Source organism: Lepisma saccharinum, chromosome 10, assembly GCF_977018435.1.
Source record: "Lepisma saccharinum chromosome 10, izLepSacc3.1, whole genome shotgun sequence".
Taxonomy (NCBI): domain Eukaryota; kingdom Metazoa; phylum Arthropoda; class Insecta; order Zygentoma; family Lepismatidae; genus Lepisma; species Lepisma saccharinum.
In genome coordinates this window covers 10,268,277-10,289,903 of record NC_139238.1, presented here as the reverse complement: position 1 = coordinate 10,289,903, position 21,627 = coordinate 10,268,277, and the positions used below count along the sequence as shown (strand labels likewise).

Below are 21,627 nucleotides of genomic sequence, written 5' to 3'. Positions count from 1 at the left end.
CCACAATTTTAAAATCAAATTCAACAATTCAAATTCAAACTTTTTCAGATAATGATAATGAGTAATGTAACGTTTCAACCTTGTATTAGGGTCTTACTCAGACAAAGAACTAAACTAAAATTTAGTAAGATTTTAGTTTAGTTCTTCATCTGAGGAAGACCCTGATACAGGGTTGAAAAGTTATTTGTTAAGTGTTTTTAGATCTTAATAAACTGCCTTGGTCAGCATCTTAGTGTTTTTTAAATATGGAAACAAGGCTTAATTATATTACAACAAAATAGAAATAAAAATGTTACATCATCTTCATGTATACATAGTTGAGATCAAATATTTTGTGTGAGTAGTTTTTTCAAGTGTAAGATTTTACTTTAAATTTTCTATTTAAATGAATGAGATTTACTGGAAGGAAAATTAATGTTAATTTAGATGGTTGTCAGTAAGAAAGAAGAGCTATTCTTTGCTTTTTTAAAGTAATCGTAATTATAAGAGTTACACTCAAGATGACTAACTGTAACTGAGTTATTATTTGATGGAAGTGACTGTAACTGTTAGTCAGTTACTTTGAAAAACTAACTTTTCAAAGACCAGCAAATAATATACTGTACCTAGAATGCAATGCACGCCTCCTTAGCTTTATAGATTATCAAGAACATCCAAAATATTTTTTTAGTCAAAAATAAAATTTGTCAACTTACCATTCTTCCAAAAGACTGATATTCAGGGGCTCTAATGGTTCCAACATAATGTGTATGAATGAGGCCATGGCACAGGAAAGCACAATATGTCAGACGGGCCAAAGGCTGAAGAGGTCCCCATGAAAGGATGCTGTTTACCAGGGCTAAAATATCACGAGAAAGAATTAGATATAATCTGAAAGGTTTATTCTAAATTATAATTTCTATCACTAAAGCATGTTGCTCACAGGATTAACCATTACTGGTCAAATACAGTGCTTTTTTCTGTCCCTTGTATGCCTGACAGCGGCCCGCTTGGTGGCCAGCCAGACGGAAACTCCCGACATATCGCATGTGATATCTCCGCTATGGAAACTGCTAGCTTCTAAATGACTTCAAGTTCTCAGAATTACAGGTATGATTATATTCAAAATGAGCACATACATTGACACAAAGGATGTTGGAAATGTCATTCTCGTGCATCCACATATTTCTGGCATCTTTTCAGGAAATCTCCATTTACATGCAACAGTTCAGCTTCTAAAATTGCTTCAGTTTCCCTCCCGATATTCTTCTTCAGTTCTTCTAATGTGTGTGGGTTTGTTGCATAGACTTTATTTTTCAATTTCCCCCATAGATAAACACTTTTCTAACACTAACCGATAAGCCAGGGTGACAAAAGAGGAATGGGACGAGAAACCACGGCAGTTTAGAGATTGAGATGTCGCGGGTTTGAGCACGAAACGGGCACCAAACACTTATGCATATGTAGCCATGCAAACTGAATCGGTTGATTACCGCTAAATTTGGCAGGAAATGGCACAACATGCGATCAAAATGTGAGAAAAACATTGCAGAAATGTGAGATTGTTAAAAAATGTTAAATCCAAACTAGCAAGTACAACAATTGAACAAAGGCTCCCATTGTTGCTGAAAAAGGACAGATGTAATCTAAACATTGCAGAATATTGAGATTTTAGAAAGAAAATTAACTTGAAAAGTCTAGATATCCTTTCTCAACAGGAGTTCAACAATGGAAGAAAGGTTCCATTGTTGCTGGGAAAGGAGAGATAAAGTATCTGAGAGTGATGAAAATGTGATAAAAATATTGCAGGATAGTGAGTTTTTCAAAGAAAATTAAATTTAGAAAAGGCTAGATATCCTTTTTCAAAACTATTTCAACAACGGAAGAAAGGTCCCATTGTTCTCTGTAAATGGAACCATGATTCGTCAGAGAAGAATATTGAATCTGGATCAATTACCCCACCATTAACATTCCCCAAAATCCAGTTACAGAAATGTAACAGACTCTTGTTCTCAATTTGTTCACAAGGTTTCACATGGTATTTCTGTGTGAAACAGGCACACCAGAGAATTCTGTTGAAAATTGTCTAGGAACATCCCTGCAAGAATTTGTGATTGCATACAAATCGTACATAAGAACTTTTTGTTGTAATGTGTATGTACGAGGGGGTATCAAAAAGTTCATGCAATCACCTGGAAGGAAACAACTTTGGACAAGTATGAAATCATGGTGCTATTAGTCCTTCTCCACATAGTCGCCATACTTGGTGACACATTTCTGCCAGTGGTCTTTCACCTTGCGTAAGCCGTTTTTTAAAACACTGCATTTTGGGCATGAATCCACTGTCCCACCTCAGAAATGACATCATCCTCATGTCGAAGTGGCGTCCTCTGAGTGGACGCTTCATTTGTGGAAAGAGGAAGAAGTCACTCGGTGCCAGGTCTGGGGAATATGGAGGGTGGGTCAAAATTTCGTATCCTAAGTGAACTGTTTTCGAAATGGATGCATGGGCAGAAATGGGCTGGTGCATTGTCTGCCGATACCAGCACTCCTTTTGTGATTTTTCCTTGCATTTTCACCTTCAATTCTTCACGTAAGCAAGCTAGGAGATCACAATAAGTCACTTGTTATTGTGTGACCCTGTGGCAGGTAGTCCATCAGGATGACTCCCTCACAGTCCCAGAAAACGGACAGCATCACCTTAGCAGCTGACCTTTGCACTCTTGCCTTTTTGGGGGGCGGTGAGGAGCTGTGTTTCCATTGCTTGCTCATCTCCTTTGTTTCTGGGTCATAAAGTTAGATCCAGCTTTCATCCATTGTAGCCAGTCAGCTGAAAAATTCCTCTTCATCCAGCTCACAGCAGCTTAACATCTCTAATGCTGCTTCCTCTCTAGTCCTCTTTTGGAAAGGGGTGAGCAATCGTGGCACCCACCGTGTTGACACTTTATGAAGGTGCAGCTGGTGATGGATGATATTCCAGATGGACCAATAACTAACACCGATTACAGCCATCACACTTTCAATGGTGATCCTCCTGTCTTCCATTATCATCATCTGCACTTTCTCTATCAATGTGGCATCATTTGTGAAGGACGGTCGCCCTGTCCTAGGGGCATCAGAAATTACAATGTGACCGGTTTGGAACTGCCGTTTTCACTTGAAAACCATCTCATAGGATGGGCTTTCCTCCCTGTACACATCGTGAATTTGCTTCACTGCTTTCCCCTGGAGATGCAGGAATTTGATGACGCTCCATGCCTCAATTTTGTCAATCATGACACCTTCATTTATTCACCTGTTAAAAAACGATAGCAATAAACATCCAAAACAGACAAAATTTGTGTGCTTAACCTAGAAGGGTCATTGTACAATACAGATATCAGAGTGGGTTTCTAATTTGTATCCTTCCAAGAGATTGCACAAACTCTTTGATACCCCCTCGTATGTGCCATTATTAAAACTGCAGCAAAACACAAATAACACTTGGAACACTGAACACTTAATAAACACTTTTTAAAACAATAGTAAATCACAAGTACATTTGTAACACGTAACCACTTTAAAAATGTGACTGAACTGAAATAGTGATGTTACTGAAATGGAATGGGATTAAGAAATTCACAAGTCATGTGCAAAACCATGCATTTCAATTGCCGCTCTGGTGCTGCAAGCTGTTAGGAAACTAGTGACCTTTTAGCGTGTCTTGTTAACAAAGCTACGCAAAATTTCCTAAAAACATGCCAGAAATGTGTGGATGAACAAGAACAACATTAACAACATCCGCTGTGACAGTTAATGTGCTCATTTTGAATATAATTGTAACTGTAATTCTGAGAACTTGAAGACATTTCGAAGCTAGCGGGTTCCATAGTGGAGATATCACATGTGACATGCCAGGAGTTGCCATGTGGCCGGCTACCAAGCAAGCCGCCGACAAGCACACAAGGGACAGAAAAATGTACTGTAGTTGTCAGAGAAAAGTTCAAATTGTCCATTACTATATTCATTTAGTTTGTTTAGTTTTTGCTTTGTTAATATAAATCTATTGAGTTCCATACTTATATTTGTCTTGCATTCTTGTTTTATTTTCATCGTGCATACATAATGTTTAATCACGATTAGCCAAAAGTGGTAGAAAAGTGATGTTAAATAACCTAATACAATCAATCAAAGCCTTTATAATGTTATTCGTTTAAATCTGCTAATGATAATTGCAGACAGAGTGCAATCAAGACTCACAAACACACAGAGAGACAGACATTATCCTTTGTTCTGTGTGTGTGTTTGTTTTCTATATTATCCACATTAAGGTATATTTGATGTCAAAACTATACTAATGTCCAAAATTAAAGCAACAAACGGAAATTCTTTCCCGTGTGTCCATTCGACCACATAATACGATGAGGTGATAGTAATATTTATGATGTCATAGACAACTGGTTTAAGATAGAAAATAAACTAACCTTAATGTGCCAAGATTCAGGGGTGCCCATCCCCCCCAAAATCATGCCATGCGTTTCCCCCAAATCATATCATTCGCGTCCTTAAACCATATCGTAATCCTCACAAAATATTTAATTACGACAGCGTGTCTACCGAAAGTAACTTTTTTCTTAGCTTTACTGAGCATTATAATTGATCTGCCTCTCCTACCTAAACAGGGGTGCCATCACTCAAGATCACCCCTAAAATTGTTCATCATAATCGAGAATATCGCGTGGATCCCACTTTAAGCTATAGGTTCAGTCCCGATTAGCCTTAGAGTGCATAAAGTGGACTTAAAACACCAAATCAATCAATCAATAATATCGCTTGTCTTGTAATGCAGCTTTAGTACAAAAACTTCATATCCATCTCATTAAAGCACCAAACACACATCGTAGCAACAAATTATTGCGAGCGAAGCGAACAAGAAAATTTTTATATCAATTTCTTTGCAGGCTTTGAAGAATATTAATTTAATGGGGTGTCAATACTTTCTTAAGATCTCGAGATATTTAGTCTTGTCCTTTTCCAGCTTTTCCTTTGGCACATTCGGGGTCGAAAACGTGTGGATGCCTTATCGCTAAATACAGTCTCCAAAATGTAATGTTCGAACTCTCTCTCCACTACAGAAATCCCTTAACAACCTTAAGATTTAACACTTTATCAAGAGCTTTCTATCTCCCCCTTTATATTTCATACTCAATCCTACCACCAAAATGTCCATGTCAATTTTAGACTTACTGTTAATATTGAAGAGTAGATATTACCTCCTCCAAAAAATTAATTCTCAGTCTCCACACCAAAATTTCCGCAGCAGTCTAAGACAATAATAATACACAAGAATTGGATATCGCCTTCAATTTAATGCTCAATCTCCCTCTAACTAAAGTACTCGCCATAATGTAAGACCTAGAGTTGGATACTGCCCCCCCCCCCCAAAGTTTAATTCAGAATCCCCCTCAGAACCCACGTGTTAATTAAGGTCTAATATATAGGCATTCGATAACACCCCCCGACCTTCGATAATGCCCTAAACACTTTCATTTCTTCATCTAATGGATTAAATATGGTGCATTTAAGGTGTAAAATTTTTACATATATTTTGGAAAAGATATAAATGTTGATTTTTTTATTATTTGAAGGGAAAAACCCCCCCAAAAATCTCGATGGAGCAACCTGCTCCAGGATTTATCAACAAAAAAATTACGATAGCAACAGGTTAAACTTGGCAAATTTATCAACAAAAAAATCACACTAGGAAAGGATTTCTGTTTGTTGCTTTAATTTTGGACACTAGTGTACATAATTGCCTGTCTTTATTGTTCAAACAAGAGCTCTCCCCCAATTGGAAAATTTTTGTGGTTGGAATTTTTAGGACTGAATTGTTGGATGTGGAAATCCCCTTGTCTGGTACAATTTTACCTTTTATGGCCTCCCCAATTGCACAGTAGTAGCGTCATCACCTTGTAATCAAAAGGTCCCGGGTTCGATACCTGCTGGAGGCACATAGTGATTTGGATCAAACTTGAAACTGTAGGTCCAGTCCCGATTAGCCTTACTATACATAAAGTGGACTTGAAATACCAACTCAAACCAAACAATTTTGCCTTTGACCCCTGTAGACTTGTAGCAACAAAATTTCATTTTACTGGTATAAAACAATACTCACTGTTACTACCAATAGCACAAGATGTTATAAGTAGTGCAATTGGTACAGAAAACAATGTTCTATGCAAGCCAGCATATAGTCCTGCTTCTAAAGCATTGTATGGTCTTGCAGGGTCAAAAAATAAGAATCCAGTAAATATTATTCCTAAGCAAAGTGGAAGGCCAACAAGCCATAGTCCCCACACAAGAATCTGAAACAAATAATATATATCAGACATAAAATGAAAAGTTGAAACTGAAATTATATCATAAAATCATGTTTTGCACATGTACATATGCATACAAATACATATGGAAGTTAAAACATCGAATACTAATATTTATATTTTTACTAAGCCCCGCGACAGGTTAAGTTTGCAGCAGATTTTATGTATTAAACCACGTGAGAATGGTGCTCAGCATCTCCCATGCAAGTCTTGCCTCAACTGCCGAGTTGTTCATATCACAGACAGTGAGAAAATTGGCAGTATTGCAGCAGGACTACATTCTGTGTGTACGTTTGGGTCTATTATATGCGAAAAGTTGCTGCAAACTTAACCTGTCGCGAGGCTTAGTAACTATTTTCATAAATTAGTGATCACAGGAAAAGGGGAAACACTTTTATCCCTTCTTTAAATTCAATAATAGTAGGTTGTTTTTTTTTTATTATTTTTTTTTTTAACCCCGTGATGCAACAGCCCATGAGGGCCAAGGCCTACGTCACTCCCACCTGTCGAGATACGAGACCAGTTACGGAGTAACATGTGGTCAGTATGACTAACTTTCAGTCTTTATAATACATTTCCGTGACTTGGTTACACTACTCATTTGTAGCTCTCAAATTTCCTCAGGATGGTGGGTGCCACCAGTCCTATACAAAGGTCAAAATCTCGGGAGAAAGGTTGTTAAGCTTCCCCCAGGAGACTCGAACCTGTGCACCTACCATAACCCGAGCCCAAAGCATGACGTCTTAGGTGCACGGCCCACAATAATAATAGTAATAATGCTAAATAAGAATGTGCTGGATAATAGAACTGAGCATAAGAAATAAATACATATTATTATATGTTTAACAATTAAGGTACTCACATTTTCCGCGAAGCTGTTTTACATTATTTTCTATTAATTTCGGTAGCCACTTCCACCATCCTCGTTGGAATTCATTGTGTTGTTGCTTGGTGCATTGTTGCAAGCAACAACACAACAAATTCCAACGAGGATGGTGGCAGTGGCTAACGTAATTAATAGAAAATAATGTAAAACAGTTTCACGGAAAACTTGAGTACCTTAATTATCTATTACCGCGTCTCTCATTCCCATAGTATGAATATATGTTTAAGTGGAGCTGTGGTGGTCTAGTCAGTATGGTATCTGACAGCCAAGCAGGATACCCAGGTTTGATTCCTGGGGTGGGTGATGTAAGGGAATTTTTCAGGCCTTATCCCTGCATAAAGTGGCTCTGCAGTTCACCCAGCCTCAAATAAATGGGTACATGGGCACAAACACAGGGGTAAAGGCTGCCGGAGAGTGGTGCTGATCACATCACCCCCAAAATGGCAGAGATTGAGAATGTGTGGGGTTCTACCCACCACATCTCCTAAATGTGTCTTCACAGCATAGTGCAATGTACTCAGGAAACTTTACCTTTTTCACCTTTATATGTTTAAGTAAAGTGAACACTCTCAGCAATAATTCATTAAATTAAATAAAGCAACATTAAAACATATTACGAAAAATACAAAAATTAATTACCTGTGGAAATTTTGCCGCTGATTGTTGAAGTTGATATAAATAGAAAGCAAAAGCTATTCCAACTAAATATGGCCCAGATCTACAATATGCTGTTATGTAAACAGCTGTATACTGTTCCTTTGCAGCTGTGTTACCCAGGCTTCTGCAAATATGAGAAGAAATTAAAAGATAAAACGGCAGTAGAAAGTAACAGCACACATGAATACAAAATGTACACGCATACTTTTTAAGTTCTGAGAGAAAGTATAATTGCTAACAATGTTTTATCACTTTCTGACACTCAACTAGGTCATATTCTGACAATATGAAGCCTCCAATACTCTCAAGAATCTGCATTCAGGTATAGGATAAGTTCAAGTTACTGGTTAAACCCTTACATTTAAAGATTGTATTGGCTATTTTGTCTCTATATTATGTTCCTGTCACAAATGTAAGAAGGAAATTATTTTCTCCATGTCAAAGACAGCACTTCACTATCATTTCTTTTTACATTTTTCGTACTTTTTTGACATGAAAATGAAACATTTCTCTTTACTATCTGTAGAACTTTACCACACATTGCTATTGAGAGGAAAGTATATATAAAGCAAGTAAATATAAATTAGAACACTTAAGGCCTGGCTGGAATTTTGCCCAATGTCAGGGCAGCTACTTTCGAAAACCTACTATGATATTCCAAAATCTGAAAAATTACATGTGTTTAGAATTCCTTCTAGAGCATTCACGCAAATCGTGTGGTTTGCTTTCGCTGTTGTTGTTGTTATTATTATTTATTTGTTCAGCACAGGATACATTTCCCAATTATGTTGAACATAATACACTGTGAATAAATAACAAGATAGAAGAGAGAAAAAAAAGAATACATGAAAGTATGAGCGTCTATGTACACAATATTTACATCAATTTGTGAACTTATTGTTGTGATTATCTTTTTTTTGCAGCACACTACGTGAGTCTGTGAACATATCAAAGTCTACAGTTTTTAATAGTTCATTCACCGTGTCCTGCATGCGCACTGCAGGTGAAAACCTATGCGTGTTGACCCTTGACCTCTCCGTGTAGAATAATTTTCGGTTTCTTGCACTGTGTCGGCCTACATTAAAGTTTATACTTTCTAACAGTGCAGAACACTCACAGCCATGATTAATCAGTTTCTGTAAAAAAAAATGACATCACTGACAACTCTTCTGTTGAACAAAGTTTCCAGACCGAAATGCTTGCATAGAGATGTATAGTTCTTTTTGTGATATTCAATGTTCACCTTGAAGCACAGCCATTTCACAAACTGCCTTTGGACGCTCTCCACTTCCTCTTGCCATGTTTTGTAATGCGGATTCCATATGGGACTGCAGTATTCCAGTACTGGACGAACGAGTGTGACGTATATTTTTACAACCGTAGGCACAGAAAAATTAAACAGAAAATTTATTCTAATGAAACCAACTAGCTTATACACCTTTTCACTAAGGCTTGATAATGGGTGTTGAACGACAGGTCAGATGTGAAGTGGACACCGAGGTCAATGCCAACTCTCATCTAGATATTCTTAATACAGGGTGACAAGAAATAACCCGTACAAAGTTTGGAGTAGCCTGCCAAGAATGTAGTGTACCGTAGCCAAATAATTGTTGTGTTATTGGATTCTCCATATTCTTTTGTAACTGTACCTGTTGTTTCGGCTTCATAACGATTACTTTCTTTGTGTTTGAGAATGTCAAACAAACGCAGTGCAATTTTGGAACTGTGGCGTCAAGGAAAGCGTCAATGTGAAATTGTTCGTTTCCTGGGTGTTCCAAAAATGACAGTCTCAAGCGCAGTTCGGCGATTCAAGGAGCTCGGCCATGAAGGCGACCATCCCGGAAGGGGAAGAACGCCTACCATCAATACGTCCCAGAACCGCAAGATCATCAAAAAACGAGATCAGCGAAATCCGAGGGTCTCCATGAGAAAAGTCGCCCGTGAGATCGGGATCAACCGCGAATCGGTGCGGCAAATGGCGAAAAAGGACCTCAACCTCAAGGCGTACAAGCTCCAAAACGTTCAGCTTCTCACGGACGAAAACAAGCGCCTGTGACTCAAAAGATGCCACCCTCTGAAGCGCCTGGCCGCAGGTCAGCGATGGGAGCGCATTCTCTTCACAGACGAGAAGCTGTTCACTGTGGAGCAGGCGCACAACCACCAAAACGACAGGACCTGGTCTGTAGAGGCTCCCGGTACCCCAGACATCGTCGAACACCGCCAAAATCCGCAGTCGGTCATGGTGTGGGGCGGAATTTGCGCAAGCGGCAAGACGCCCCTAGTTTTCGTGGATCAAGGGGTCAAAATCAACCGAGAAGTGTACCGCCACGACATTCTCGAGAACGTTGTCCTTCCGTGGACCCAGCAGCACTTCGGCGACATGCAATGGACATTCCAGCAAGACTTCGCTCCGGCCCACAGGTCGTAAATGACGCAAGTGTGGTGCAGAACCCATTTTTCGGACTTCATCGCATCGACGGAATGGCCACCCTACTCGCCGGATCTCAACCCAATGGACTACAGTGTCTGGTCGATTTAGGAGGCCAAGCTATGTGCTAAACGCCACCACAGTTTGGAGTCGCTGAATGAATCGCTGTGTCATGAGTGGAACCAATTGTCGCTCGAGGACCTGCGGCCCATCGCCCAAAATTTCAAAGCCCGTTTGGACCTCTGTATCGCCGCCCAGGGAGGCCACTTCGAAACCGGCTGAACATCTTGTTCCTAAGGTCCCATGTCATTGTTCTTCAGTGTTGTTTTGCTCAATTGTTTCGGTTTAATAAATTTATGATCACAAACATTAGTACGGGTTATTTCTTGTCACCCTGTAGTTTGAGAGACTTATGTAACCACGAAACAATTGATAATATCTAGACAAAAGTGAAAGCAAACCACACCAGGATTCACGTGAATGCTGAAGAACAGTGGTTCTGACACTTTTTTTTCTCATTGTACCCTTTAGTCGTAACTAAACGTCCATAGGTTTTCTCCAAATAGTGGCTTTTGGGATTTTTTTTTTGTCTGCTTGATTGGTGGAGCATTTTTTTATATGTTGTATGTATGTAAGAGAGCAAAATAGCATTCGGGCAGTATGTGGAAAGATGGTAAACAAATAAGCATCAGAATCATATGTTTATTATTTTATTGCATGTTCCTATGTGTACAAACTTTATGATTAGTTACAAGAATAGAAATGTGAAACACGTACATGCTAAGAAATATATATTAAAAAAAAAATCAAATATTTTTTTCAGAGGTTGAAAGAAAAGTAAAGAACAAAAATAAACTTGTAAACAAACTGTCGAGCACAATTTTGTAAATCCTCAGACTTTGAAGTGAGAAGGATTTGCCTGCATAGCCAGTAGTATCTTGATGTCTGGTTGTACACTTGAAACTTTCAAGCATATTTAGTCTACTATGGATTTCGAACAAATGTTTTATTTCAAAATATATGAATAAAGGTCAGACTGTCAGTGATAAAAATCAGCCTTATTTTCCTGGTGAGTGTTAAAGCTATGAAGTCCGAAACAATGAAGTCTGCTCTACACACCTACTGCTGCAAAAATGTTGTCGTGTGGGTATTCTCGACATTTCCCTCGGAGCTGATCACGTACCCCTTTCAAGTCGTTCATGTACCCCTGGGGGTATGCATACCACAGTTTGAAAACCACTGCTCTTGAAGGAATTCTAAACATATGTAATTTTTCAGATTTTGGAATATCATACCAGTTTTTTCGAAGGAGAAGAAAATTCGGAGACAACTGCTCTGGCATCGGGCAGAGGTCCAGCCCAGAAGTTTCAATATTTTAAAATTCTAAATGCATACCAGGGTTATCTTATTGTTATAATAATTCAAGAAACAAATTTCAATATTTTTTAACCTTCTTAAAAATAAACAAACAAAAAAAGTCTTCAAACACTTACGATGGTTCAGGTACAACTGTAGCATCCAGATTTCCTGCATATGTAATGCCAAATGGTATCAGGAAAGACAATAGAAAAGCAAAACCCAATATGTGCTTTGCATGCTTTCTCCATTTCCAAAGTGAATACACAAGGAAGGGTGCCACCAGAAACATTTGCGTGTCACAAGCCAAGTACCATGCTGGATCAATGCACTGAAATGAATATTCAAAATTTTAAAATTTTTGTCTATGGTTTTATGTTGATCATTGTAACATGCACAAGTCGTTACAAGGACTATAAGTGTTTGAAATCGAATCTTTAAATCTTTTGACCATTTTTTTGTTTCAATTCAAGTCCTGCGTGGCTTGTGAATGTTGTATTTATAATGTTCATGTGTTACAACAACGTGTTAATTAGTATGAAGCCCTGTGAGGCTTATTTATTTCATTGTAAACATGTAATAATTGTATATTACTTTGGTTAGCACACATTAATATTCAGTTAAGTTTTTATGTGCATAGCAACATGTCAAGTGCACGTAGTTCCCCGGTCGGCTGTCTGAGGTCATGCTGCATTCTCTACGCTCGTGCACCTTCCTGCGTGCACTCCTCCATGCAGTTCCGCACGCCACAGCTTCAATTCGCCTATATGAGCGAGGACGGGAGCATTCTGGCTCAGTTCTCATTCGGCCAGCGACCGGCAAGCACCTCTGGGGATCCAGGCCCAGAAGTAGTGGGAAAAGAAAAGAAAGAAAAAAAAAGTTCCTGATGATAAAATAGTTCCAGCAGATACCCATCTAGTCTGCCCGTACCGACTTCGGTTCATACCTTCAAACCATCAGTCTGATCTCGGCTTTGGCCAGAGCGTATCCTTGGGCTCCTTACACCATCCGTCCCAGCTTCGGCTGTGAGGTGGTACCTTCGGGCATTAAGTCTAATACTGAGCTACGGCTTGGGTGTACCCTCGGATGCCTCATTCCTCCTACGAGTACGGTACCGACCCTCAACGAGCAAGGCCTATGTGGTTCCCATGTGGACAATGACCTAAAAAAATAAAATTAGGTTCCTTTCCTCCCCAGGCACCTTGCTGCGAGGAATAAATGAATGGTTCCTGCCCTCTTTTTGTCGAGACCAGGAGCTGAGGCATCGTCAAGTGAACTTTGCATATTGACTGAAGGTATTATGAGAGTCCAGTATAGTGTACAATAGGTTACAGTGTGTGTTGCTATCTGTGAACATTGGTATAGTGAACAGTGTATCTCAAAGACTGTGTTGAAAGTGTAATAAAATTTTATACCCAGCAAGCCTTGAGATTTTTATGGAGTTTCAGTGCTACCGACTGGAGAAGTTAGCATAAGGGCAAACTTTCGCAGTAAGATTAAGTACAGTTGTTGCTGCAGTGTTGTGGTAAGACCCAAGAACGTTGCATCATGCACAATTTTCCATTTCAGTCCATCATGTTTTGCCATTAACTGGCCAATAATTGGATGTTCAACTGTGATATTGTTGTTGACATATCAAAGAAATGCAAGAATATACTGATAGTAGTGTTGACCAATTTCAATATCATCCCATAAAAGTGGTATCAATATTTTAATAGAACAGTTGGAATTTTAATTGCTTGTACATTGCTGGAATTCGATTGCAAGATATTGTACCATGTGCAGAATTTTCATTAATTATGCATCAAAATTGGTGCATGATTAAATGACATATAGAGGGTGCACGCAAATGAATATCGGAGTTTTAAACTTGTATATTTTCTATGCTATACACATTACAAATGTGAACCATATATGAAATGAAAGAGTAACTCACAAAGTGTTCATAACCTACATTACAAGTGTTCAATGTGGGCACCATTCGTGATATGGCACACATCCGGCCTGTAGTCCATTTCTTGCCACACTAAACTTAGCAAGTCTGGTGTAATCGACTCTACTGCTGCAACAATTCTGCATGTCAACTCAGGTAGGCTGGCAGGTAACGGTGGTACACAAACACAATCTTTTACATAGCCCCACAGGGGGTGAGGTCAGGGGACCTTGGAGGCCACTGGAGAAGATGCAAGTTGTCTGCACCATGACGACCGATCCAACGATGGGGGAAAACTTCATTTAACCATTCCCGCACTACGTTATGAAAGTGCCAAATGATGTGTTGTTTATCCTCCAGTTGCAGAAAGAGCCAATTTTGTAGCATGTCTAGATATAAAATTCCAGTAACAGTTTCTTCCATAAAAAAAAAAGACCGGCCCATAAACTTGTTGTTTCGATACTGCACAAAAGACATTAACTTTGAGTGAATCCCGTATGTGCTGCAGAATTTCCCGTGGATTCTGTGACCCCCAGATACGAACATTATGTGTGTTCAGTTTTCCACTTAGATGAAATGTGGATTCATCGCTGAAAATCACACGACTAAGAAAATCGTCATCTTCTTGATTAAGAATTTGTGTGCAGAATTCCTACAAGTCAAATGATCTGAAGGCTTTAGCACAAAAAAAGGACTTACGCTCGGGAGTCGCCTTCTTTACGAATTGCTCCACCAAGCGGCAGAGTTAGGAAATTAATTTTGCGCATGCGTAGACTCAAAAATTTGTGAGTTACTCTTTCATTTCATATATGGTTCATATTTGTAATGTGTATAGCATAGAAGATATACAAGTTTAAAACTCCGATATTCATTTGTGTACACCCGGTATAATTCTGATTAGTGATGCTATAAGCAGAAAATTTACTGATTCTGATGCACTAGCTGATGAATTTTGAACTGATTCGTTTACCAATTTAACCAATTCCAATATCACATGTGATTAATGTCCCTGGAAGGGCCTTGGCCAATCTCCTGACTGCCAGTCTACCTCTCACAATCGTACCTAGATGTTTGGAGATCTTCAACCGGTATTGGGCTGATGTGGAGTCAGCATGTCAAACCCTCAGCCATTATAGGAGATTTCTGAGACTGGGTTATGCTACTCACTCCTAGTTCCCCAATTTTCTCAAGATGGTAGGTTGCCGCCAGTCCTATACACAGGCTGAAAACCCAGAGACTGAACCCAGGCAGACTTGAACCCATGCCATCCTGCAGTTGGAGTCCAAAGCACAGTGCCTTAGAGCACATGGTCATAGAGAAGGACTCGCATGGAATTAAAGAGCCAGAATGTTCAAGTATCCATATTGGTAGGAATTGTTGAAAATACCAGAAAGAAAATCAATATTGGTAAACAGTGTCACATTAACCCTTGAAAAGTATTTTGAAAAAAGAAAAGAGAACAAAGACAAAATGGTCAGATGAATATGAAAGACTTGATCATTTTCTTACCGGATTTTTAGGATCAACATGATTGTTAACATAAAGAACATTGGTCCACCAATTGTTGATGCAGTTTTCTCTTTCCTTGCCGACTATCTTCTGCCATAAAGGGCCATCGTCCAGATTGTAGAGCCATGCAATCTTAATTGCAATGATTGTAAGATATGCTGGTGTCAATCTGAAAATATATATACATATTTATGCGAAATTATCATTTATGTGTTTGTGACAAATTTCAATTGTCTGTCACTAAGCAAATTATAAATGAATGTATAACATGCATGTCATCAAGGTGCACAAATATCTCAGGACATTGATATTTAAAACACACCAAACTTATGAAGTTATGAAGCTTATTTTATGCAAATGAGACTGCTATGCATATTTCCATAGAAGCTGGTCACTTTATAAATTAACCTATTTACATAAAAATCTATTTTTATAAATACAAAATCATCTGAAACTGATAAATCAATGGCTTAAACTGAAATTTAGTTCCACTTACCTTACATAGCGATACAAGTAGAGTGATAGAATGTGAAGTGATTTTTTTGTATCTAGATCCTTCAGTAGTATGTGACATACTAGGTATCCACCTATTGTGAAGAATGTGTCTACCACCAATGATCCATTCAGAACAAGAATACCAGACAGTTCTTGAAATGACTGAAAGTAAGATGGAAAACTATTGAAGACAAATGTATGAAACATTTTAAGCATGAATTAGTAACAGTAATAATAACCCATGGTGCAACAGTCCTTGTAGGCTAGGACAGGGGTTCCCAAACTTTTTCGTTTCACGGCGCCCCTAGTGTTCCAAGATTTTTCCATGGTGCCCAAGTCAGAACGTAAGCCTATCTAACACTTGCAACGCTGAGTGTGGTTAGGTTGCTTTCCTTAAGTTAAAAAATAAACATATTTCAAATTCAGAAACATTTTATATGTAAAAAGTACTAAATAAGCACATATTTGGAACAATCATATCATTTCAGTGAAAATTTTGCGGCACCCTGGGATGCACCAGTGCATACTTTAGGAACCAATGGGCAAGAGCCTACCTACCAACTGCTGGCTTCACTCCCACATGCCTCAGCAGAGGTAGACGATCACCCAACCAGTTACAGGGTGATGTGTGGTCAGCATGATAAACCCCCAGTTGTAGGTTTCCATGACCGAGTTATTCTACTCATTTGTAGCTCCTCAATTTCCTCATGATCGTGGGTGGCCACCAGCCCCATACATTGGCCAAAATCAGGTAAGAAGTTGTTACGTCCCCCCCCCCACCCAGGAGACTCGAACCAGCACATGTACCATAACTCGAGCCCAAAGCCTGACACCTTAGATCGCAACGCCACAGTATGGGACTTCAAGTATAAATTGCTATATTTGAATACACATAGTAAGAAAGCAATATGATTTTGTATGTAAGTAATACATAGTTTTGTGACCTGTGGGTTCTTTCTCTTTAGAGTTGTTTTGGACCACTTTCCCCAATTTTGGAAATATTCAAACTTCACTTAATTTACAATTTGTAAGAGAAGATTTGATCAATTCCATGTTTGTACCCCTTATATTAGATAAGATTATCTATTACTACTTTTAGCCATACATGCTTGTATTATGAGGAGATTTAAGTATGCAGCCATGGGCTCAATCAGCATTAATTCAAATTATACATATTATCTTTGTCATTGTCACTTGTTGTTGATTTTTATAAGTTAGGAAGTTAAAATTTAGAAAATGAACAAACCCAAGTGTTTGATTTGAAATTATGCAAATTCTGCCAGTAAACAAAATAGTAAAAAGAAGAACAAGTTACATGCCAGTTCCAGTTACTTCAGAACTTACATCTTCTATGAAATTTCCATTGAGAAAAGGTCCAGAAGATGATGCTTCACCCCTGTGAGCCATGATGATGAGGAACATTGTATAAACTCGAAGTCCATTCATGCATTTTATGCTATTTTCCACTGGTTCCATCGAAGTAGTAGACTGAAAATTTTTTTGCACTGAAAAGGCACCAATGTACCTTTGCATTACACCTGAAAATAGTACAACAATGTTAATGTGAAAGAAAGAAATGTGTTAATGGTGCATTCTCCATGTTACCGCTTTTACTACTGGTATATCAACTTTTATTACATGTTTTATGCATATAGCTTTAATGGTAACAGTTTCATAGATCGGAGACACATTAAGATCAGATATTTTGTGTTTCGCATGGTTCGTACTTACCAATTGTGTATTGCGGAACATAGTTCAAGGTGCCATTATGCTTTTTTATATGAAAACACACAATTTTTCATATTCTGAGTGTTTTTTTTATTCCTTTCTTCGCTTCCGGAGCACACAATATGGTGGGCACATCTTGACTCACGTTGTGGGTATGCAGTGTTTCAACCTTCTGCACCGAAAAATACCTACTATCGTGTTCGTCACCAGTGGAAATTATACATTATGCTCGGTAGCTGACGTATAGCCTGGGTAGCTTACGGATAGCCCCACAAACCATTCACGGATAACCCCACGAACCATTCACGGATAGCCCCACGAACCATTTCCGATAAGGTTAGGTTTGGTTACGTTAGGCAAGCATATTAAAAAAAAGGAGGGGTTGAAACACTGACAGGTGTTTACGTCATCAAACGTATGCAGCATCCGGTTGTCGTAGGGCAAGCAAATGAAAGCAATGGCAATTTTGCATCGGTGAGTTATTTCTCTTGAAAAATACATGATTTCCCGGTCAAATATATTCTACGATGAAAGAAAATACCTCGACGAACATTGTAAACCTTGGAGAAACTCATATCCGTAAGTAGTTTCTTGCGTAAAATTGAAGAAATCTGTCTCAGATGTATGAAACTGTTACCGCTTTAATATATTGGAAATCGCTCATTATATATTATGCAAAATATTATAACAAGCTTTAAAGTGCAAATTTGAATAAATTATTAAAGAACTTAGTCTGATTTATGTATGTCCCTGATCGTTCTCCAACACAAGCTATTGATGACTGGGTTTCACCTTGCTCGTATGCAGGGTGGGCCAAGTGTCTATTAAAAAACATGCACCCTATGTGCTCAGCTTGATTCCAAACAATGTTGCCAATCTCCATGGCCGTGCGGTTGGTTCAGATTTCTTCAATTCCACAGGTCCTGGGTTCAGTTCCCAGCATGGGTGTTCTTTGTGATCAGTTTCATCATATCATCATCACTCATCCTCATCTTCGCAATTATCCAAAAATGGCAGTGGCGAAGTAAAATAAATCAATCAAAGGGAAACAAAGTTGACTGGTAAAAGCTGCTTGTTCCTTCCTGTTTCTGTGCTGCACTTGCCAGAGGCAGTGTTGCTACATGAAGGGAAATTTCCCTCAGTGAAAGGATATTCAGTCCAATTTTCCATGAAAAGGGGAATTTTATGAAAACTTTTGAAATTATCAGAAAATTTGAAGTTGTCGGACATGTGTTTTTGTTTTCCTTGCATGCCTGCTTTGTGTTTTATTTTTATTATATCCAATTTTAGTTACGGGTGTGTATATTAAAAATATACACAATAAATAAGAATTGTTGGGGTAAACAGTCACATTTTCAGGATATGCTACTAAAATGTGTGTATGAAATTGAACATGGGTGATTGTGAATAAAATATTATTTGTAGAATCTTAGTACTAACTGACAAATGTAAATGCCTTTTAGTCATTGTTTCACTCTTAAATGACCAGAGTAAGATTATAAAACTTCCGCCTCTTAAACCACGTTGGACTCCCTCAATCGCTGTACACAGTGTGTAGCCAACTTGTAATCTTGACACCGAATGTTCTGGTTTTAAGTCCTTGTCCATTCATCTTATCATCACCATTCATCCTCATCATCATGATAACCTAAACAAATATAAAAGCAACATTTTGTAAAAAAAAAAAAAATGCAGCACCATTTGTTAGCAACACTGAATAGATATCGGAAAAGTATTTCTTTGATTTAAATTTCTATACATCTATATTATATTTTACTACAGCAGTGTCTCAATCATATAAAATGTATTTAATATGCCTAAAAAGACCCCACATTGCAATTTCCAGTAAGCAAATAAGCAACACCAGTAAGGGAGTTTTCACACTGAAGCAACACACGCCACGAGACAAGCAACATGTGTTGCTTGAAAGCGAACGCTCAGTAATGAGTGCAGCCTTTCGAACCGAAAAGATATGACAGGCTGCACATGTTGCTTGTCACTTCAGTGTGAAATCCCTGTGTTGCTTGCATGTCACATGTCATTTGCCTGTCACTTGTCACCTGCCGTTTGTCGCTTCGATCTGAAATCTCCCTAAGTCAAGGCTCGGCTGGACCTTTGGCCAACACCAGGGTACCTACTTTCGAATATTCATCTCCTATCAAAAAACTGCTATGATATTCAAAATTCTGAGAAATAACATGTGCTTAGAATTCAATCTACCATTCACTTGAATTTTCATATTTGCTTTCTAGATAATTTCAATGGTTTAATAGACTTAAGTATCCACTAAACTATTGAGAATATCTAGGCAACAGTGAAAGAAAAGCGAATGAAGATTGACATGAATATTCAAGAAGTTATTCCAAGCATATGTAATTTTTCAGATTTTAGAATATCATAGTGGTTTTTCGAAAGAAAAGGAAAATTCGAAAACAGCTGCCCTGGCATTGGCCAAAGGTCCAACCAAGCCTTAAATTTCAATATCGAAATAATTTAGTTGATAGCTGTAACTTACAACCTTTGAAGTGGAAATAGATCGGGAGAAGTTAATAAAAGTAACAACAATAATTATTAAATATTTTTTGAAACTTATTTATGAATGTACTATACTTGTATTTGAACACTAATAATAACAAAGTTATGACATACATATTGTATATAATATACAGGAAACTTTTATTGTACAGATACAAAATAATACGTGGCTCAACTAAAGGACAGATATAATTATATTCAATAGAAACAAGCTCACTGTAATTTGGCTGACAAAAGCCAGTAACATTGTACTCAGGTCTAGGAAAGTTCAATAAACGTCCCCCTTAATAATCCATAAATGAATGCAGGTTGTCTACAAATGATAGGAGCACTTTCGTGATGTTACTGTATGTGTATTATTTGAACGTATTATGAGGTAACTTTACAGTCTTGTAGAGAAATTCAACAAGTTTTATGACACATTATAAGTATTCGATATATCTCCCACCCTTTTCGTGATTCTTCAAACATAAACTATATAATCAAGTTCTTCCCAGCATGTTTCTATCGATTCAATCAAAAGCAATGATGATGCGAGCCTACGATTCTGCTAGATCACTCGGTACTGAAGACACAAACACTAAATCCTTCACATAACCCCACACAAAAAAGTCACTTGGAGTTAAGTCAGAGGAGCATGGAGGCCATGACAGCAGAATTGTTGATTATCATTTCCACAACAGCTGATCTATCGGTTTGAGAGTCTGGTGTTTAAGAATTCACAGACAAAACTTTGTGCGATACTTGTCCTCTAACATCGCATTCGAACAAATTGCATCTTCTACTATAGCTACAAATAATATTTGAAACTGATTCAATCATTTGTAGATGCCCTGTGATGTTGGTGTATCCTACAGTATGCCCCAAAGAATTCAAAGAAAACTTTTATTTATTTTTCCAATTTAATTGGCCAATTATAGGTCTTTTCTACTTACACTGTGCTTTAAAGTAGTAGGAACAATAATGTATATATTTAGTATTATGCTTTGATAACTTAAATAAAAGCTATCCCAATATTATACTTACTTACCTGCCTCTTTATTTTCACTCTGGTTCATGTAAGAATCAAAAATTGAGCAAATCAGGATGAAGAGAAGGTAGATCAAGATGATATAACTACAATAAAATGAATAATCATTAATAATTTAGCTACATTGCAATAATACAAACTTGACGATTATGAATGGAAAGTACACTCTCACAGACACACAATAGTTTCTTATCAATTTTCTAATTTTGTGTATTGAGAAATGTTTTTTCACGTGATTTCGTGAAGATTATACTGTATTTTGCTTCAGTTCATTTTAATTTCAATTATCTTTGAACTAAACACACTTATGTGAATCTGATGTATAGTTGTACAGATATCCAGTACAACAGTAAAACAAATATCCATATGTGTGTTTTATGGATATCCTGTGGATCATTTTTATATATATACAGTATGTAACATTGTTATTCGTACACATAGAATTTCTGAGGAAAAAATTTCATACCTACTAGTGAATATAATCATTTTCATATGTACCTGGAAATTAATGTTAATGAAGGTTTCACCAACAAATGTCAATAAAAATGTATGTTCAAAGTGTATAAACAGAGCATATAATGTGTGTGAAAAGAGAAAAACACGCTGTTTCATGCAACTTTGTTATTCGTACAGGCAAGAGTTTCAATCTTCCTCGCATATAGCGCCACTGCTTGCTATTCGGGCAACGTGCAATTTGCAACTTTGTAACAAGTTTGAACATGCAGGTGTTCT

At 37.8% G+C, this 21,627-nt stretch overlaps 1 protein-coding gene across 1 annotated transcript in view; it reads right to left on the bottom strand.

Annotated features, from left to right (window-relative positions):
* The window catches only part of LOC145993759 (nose resistant to fluoxetine protein 6-like), a 49,896-nt gene that overhangs the window by 2,945 nt on the left and 25,324 nt on the right, over positions 1-21,627 (bottom strand). The window contains exons 4-11 of the mRNA XM_083129524.1: positions 20,896-20,981; positions 16,947-17,140; positions 15,604-15,764; positions 15,108-15,276; positions 11,803-11,996; positions 7,864-8,005; positions 6,134-6,323; positions 696-838 (exon numbers count right to left, since the gene is read on the bottom strand). Coding sequence (XP_082985650.1) covers positions 696-838; positions 6,134-6,323; positions 7,864-8,005; positions 11,803-11,996; positions 15,108-15,276; positions 15,604-15,764; positions 16,947-17,140; positions 20,896-20,981 — 1,279 coding nt within the window. The remainder of the gene's footprint in view (positions 1-695; positions 839-6,133; positions 6,324-7,863; positions 8,006-11,802; positions 11,997-15,107; positions 15,277-15,603; positions 15,765-16,946; positions 17,141-20,895; positions 20,982-21,627) is intronic.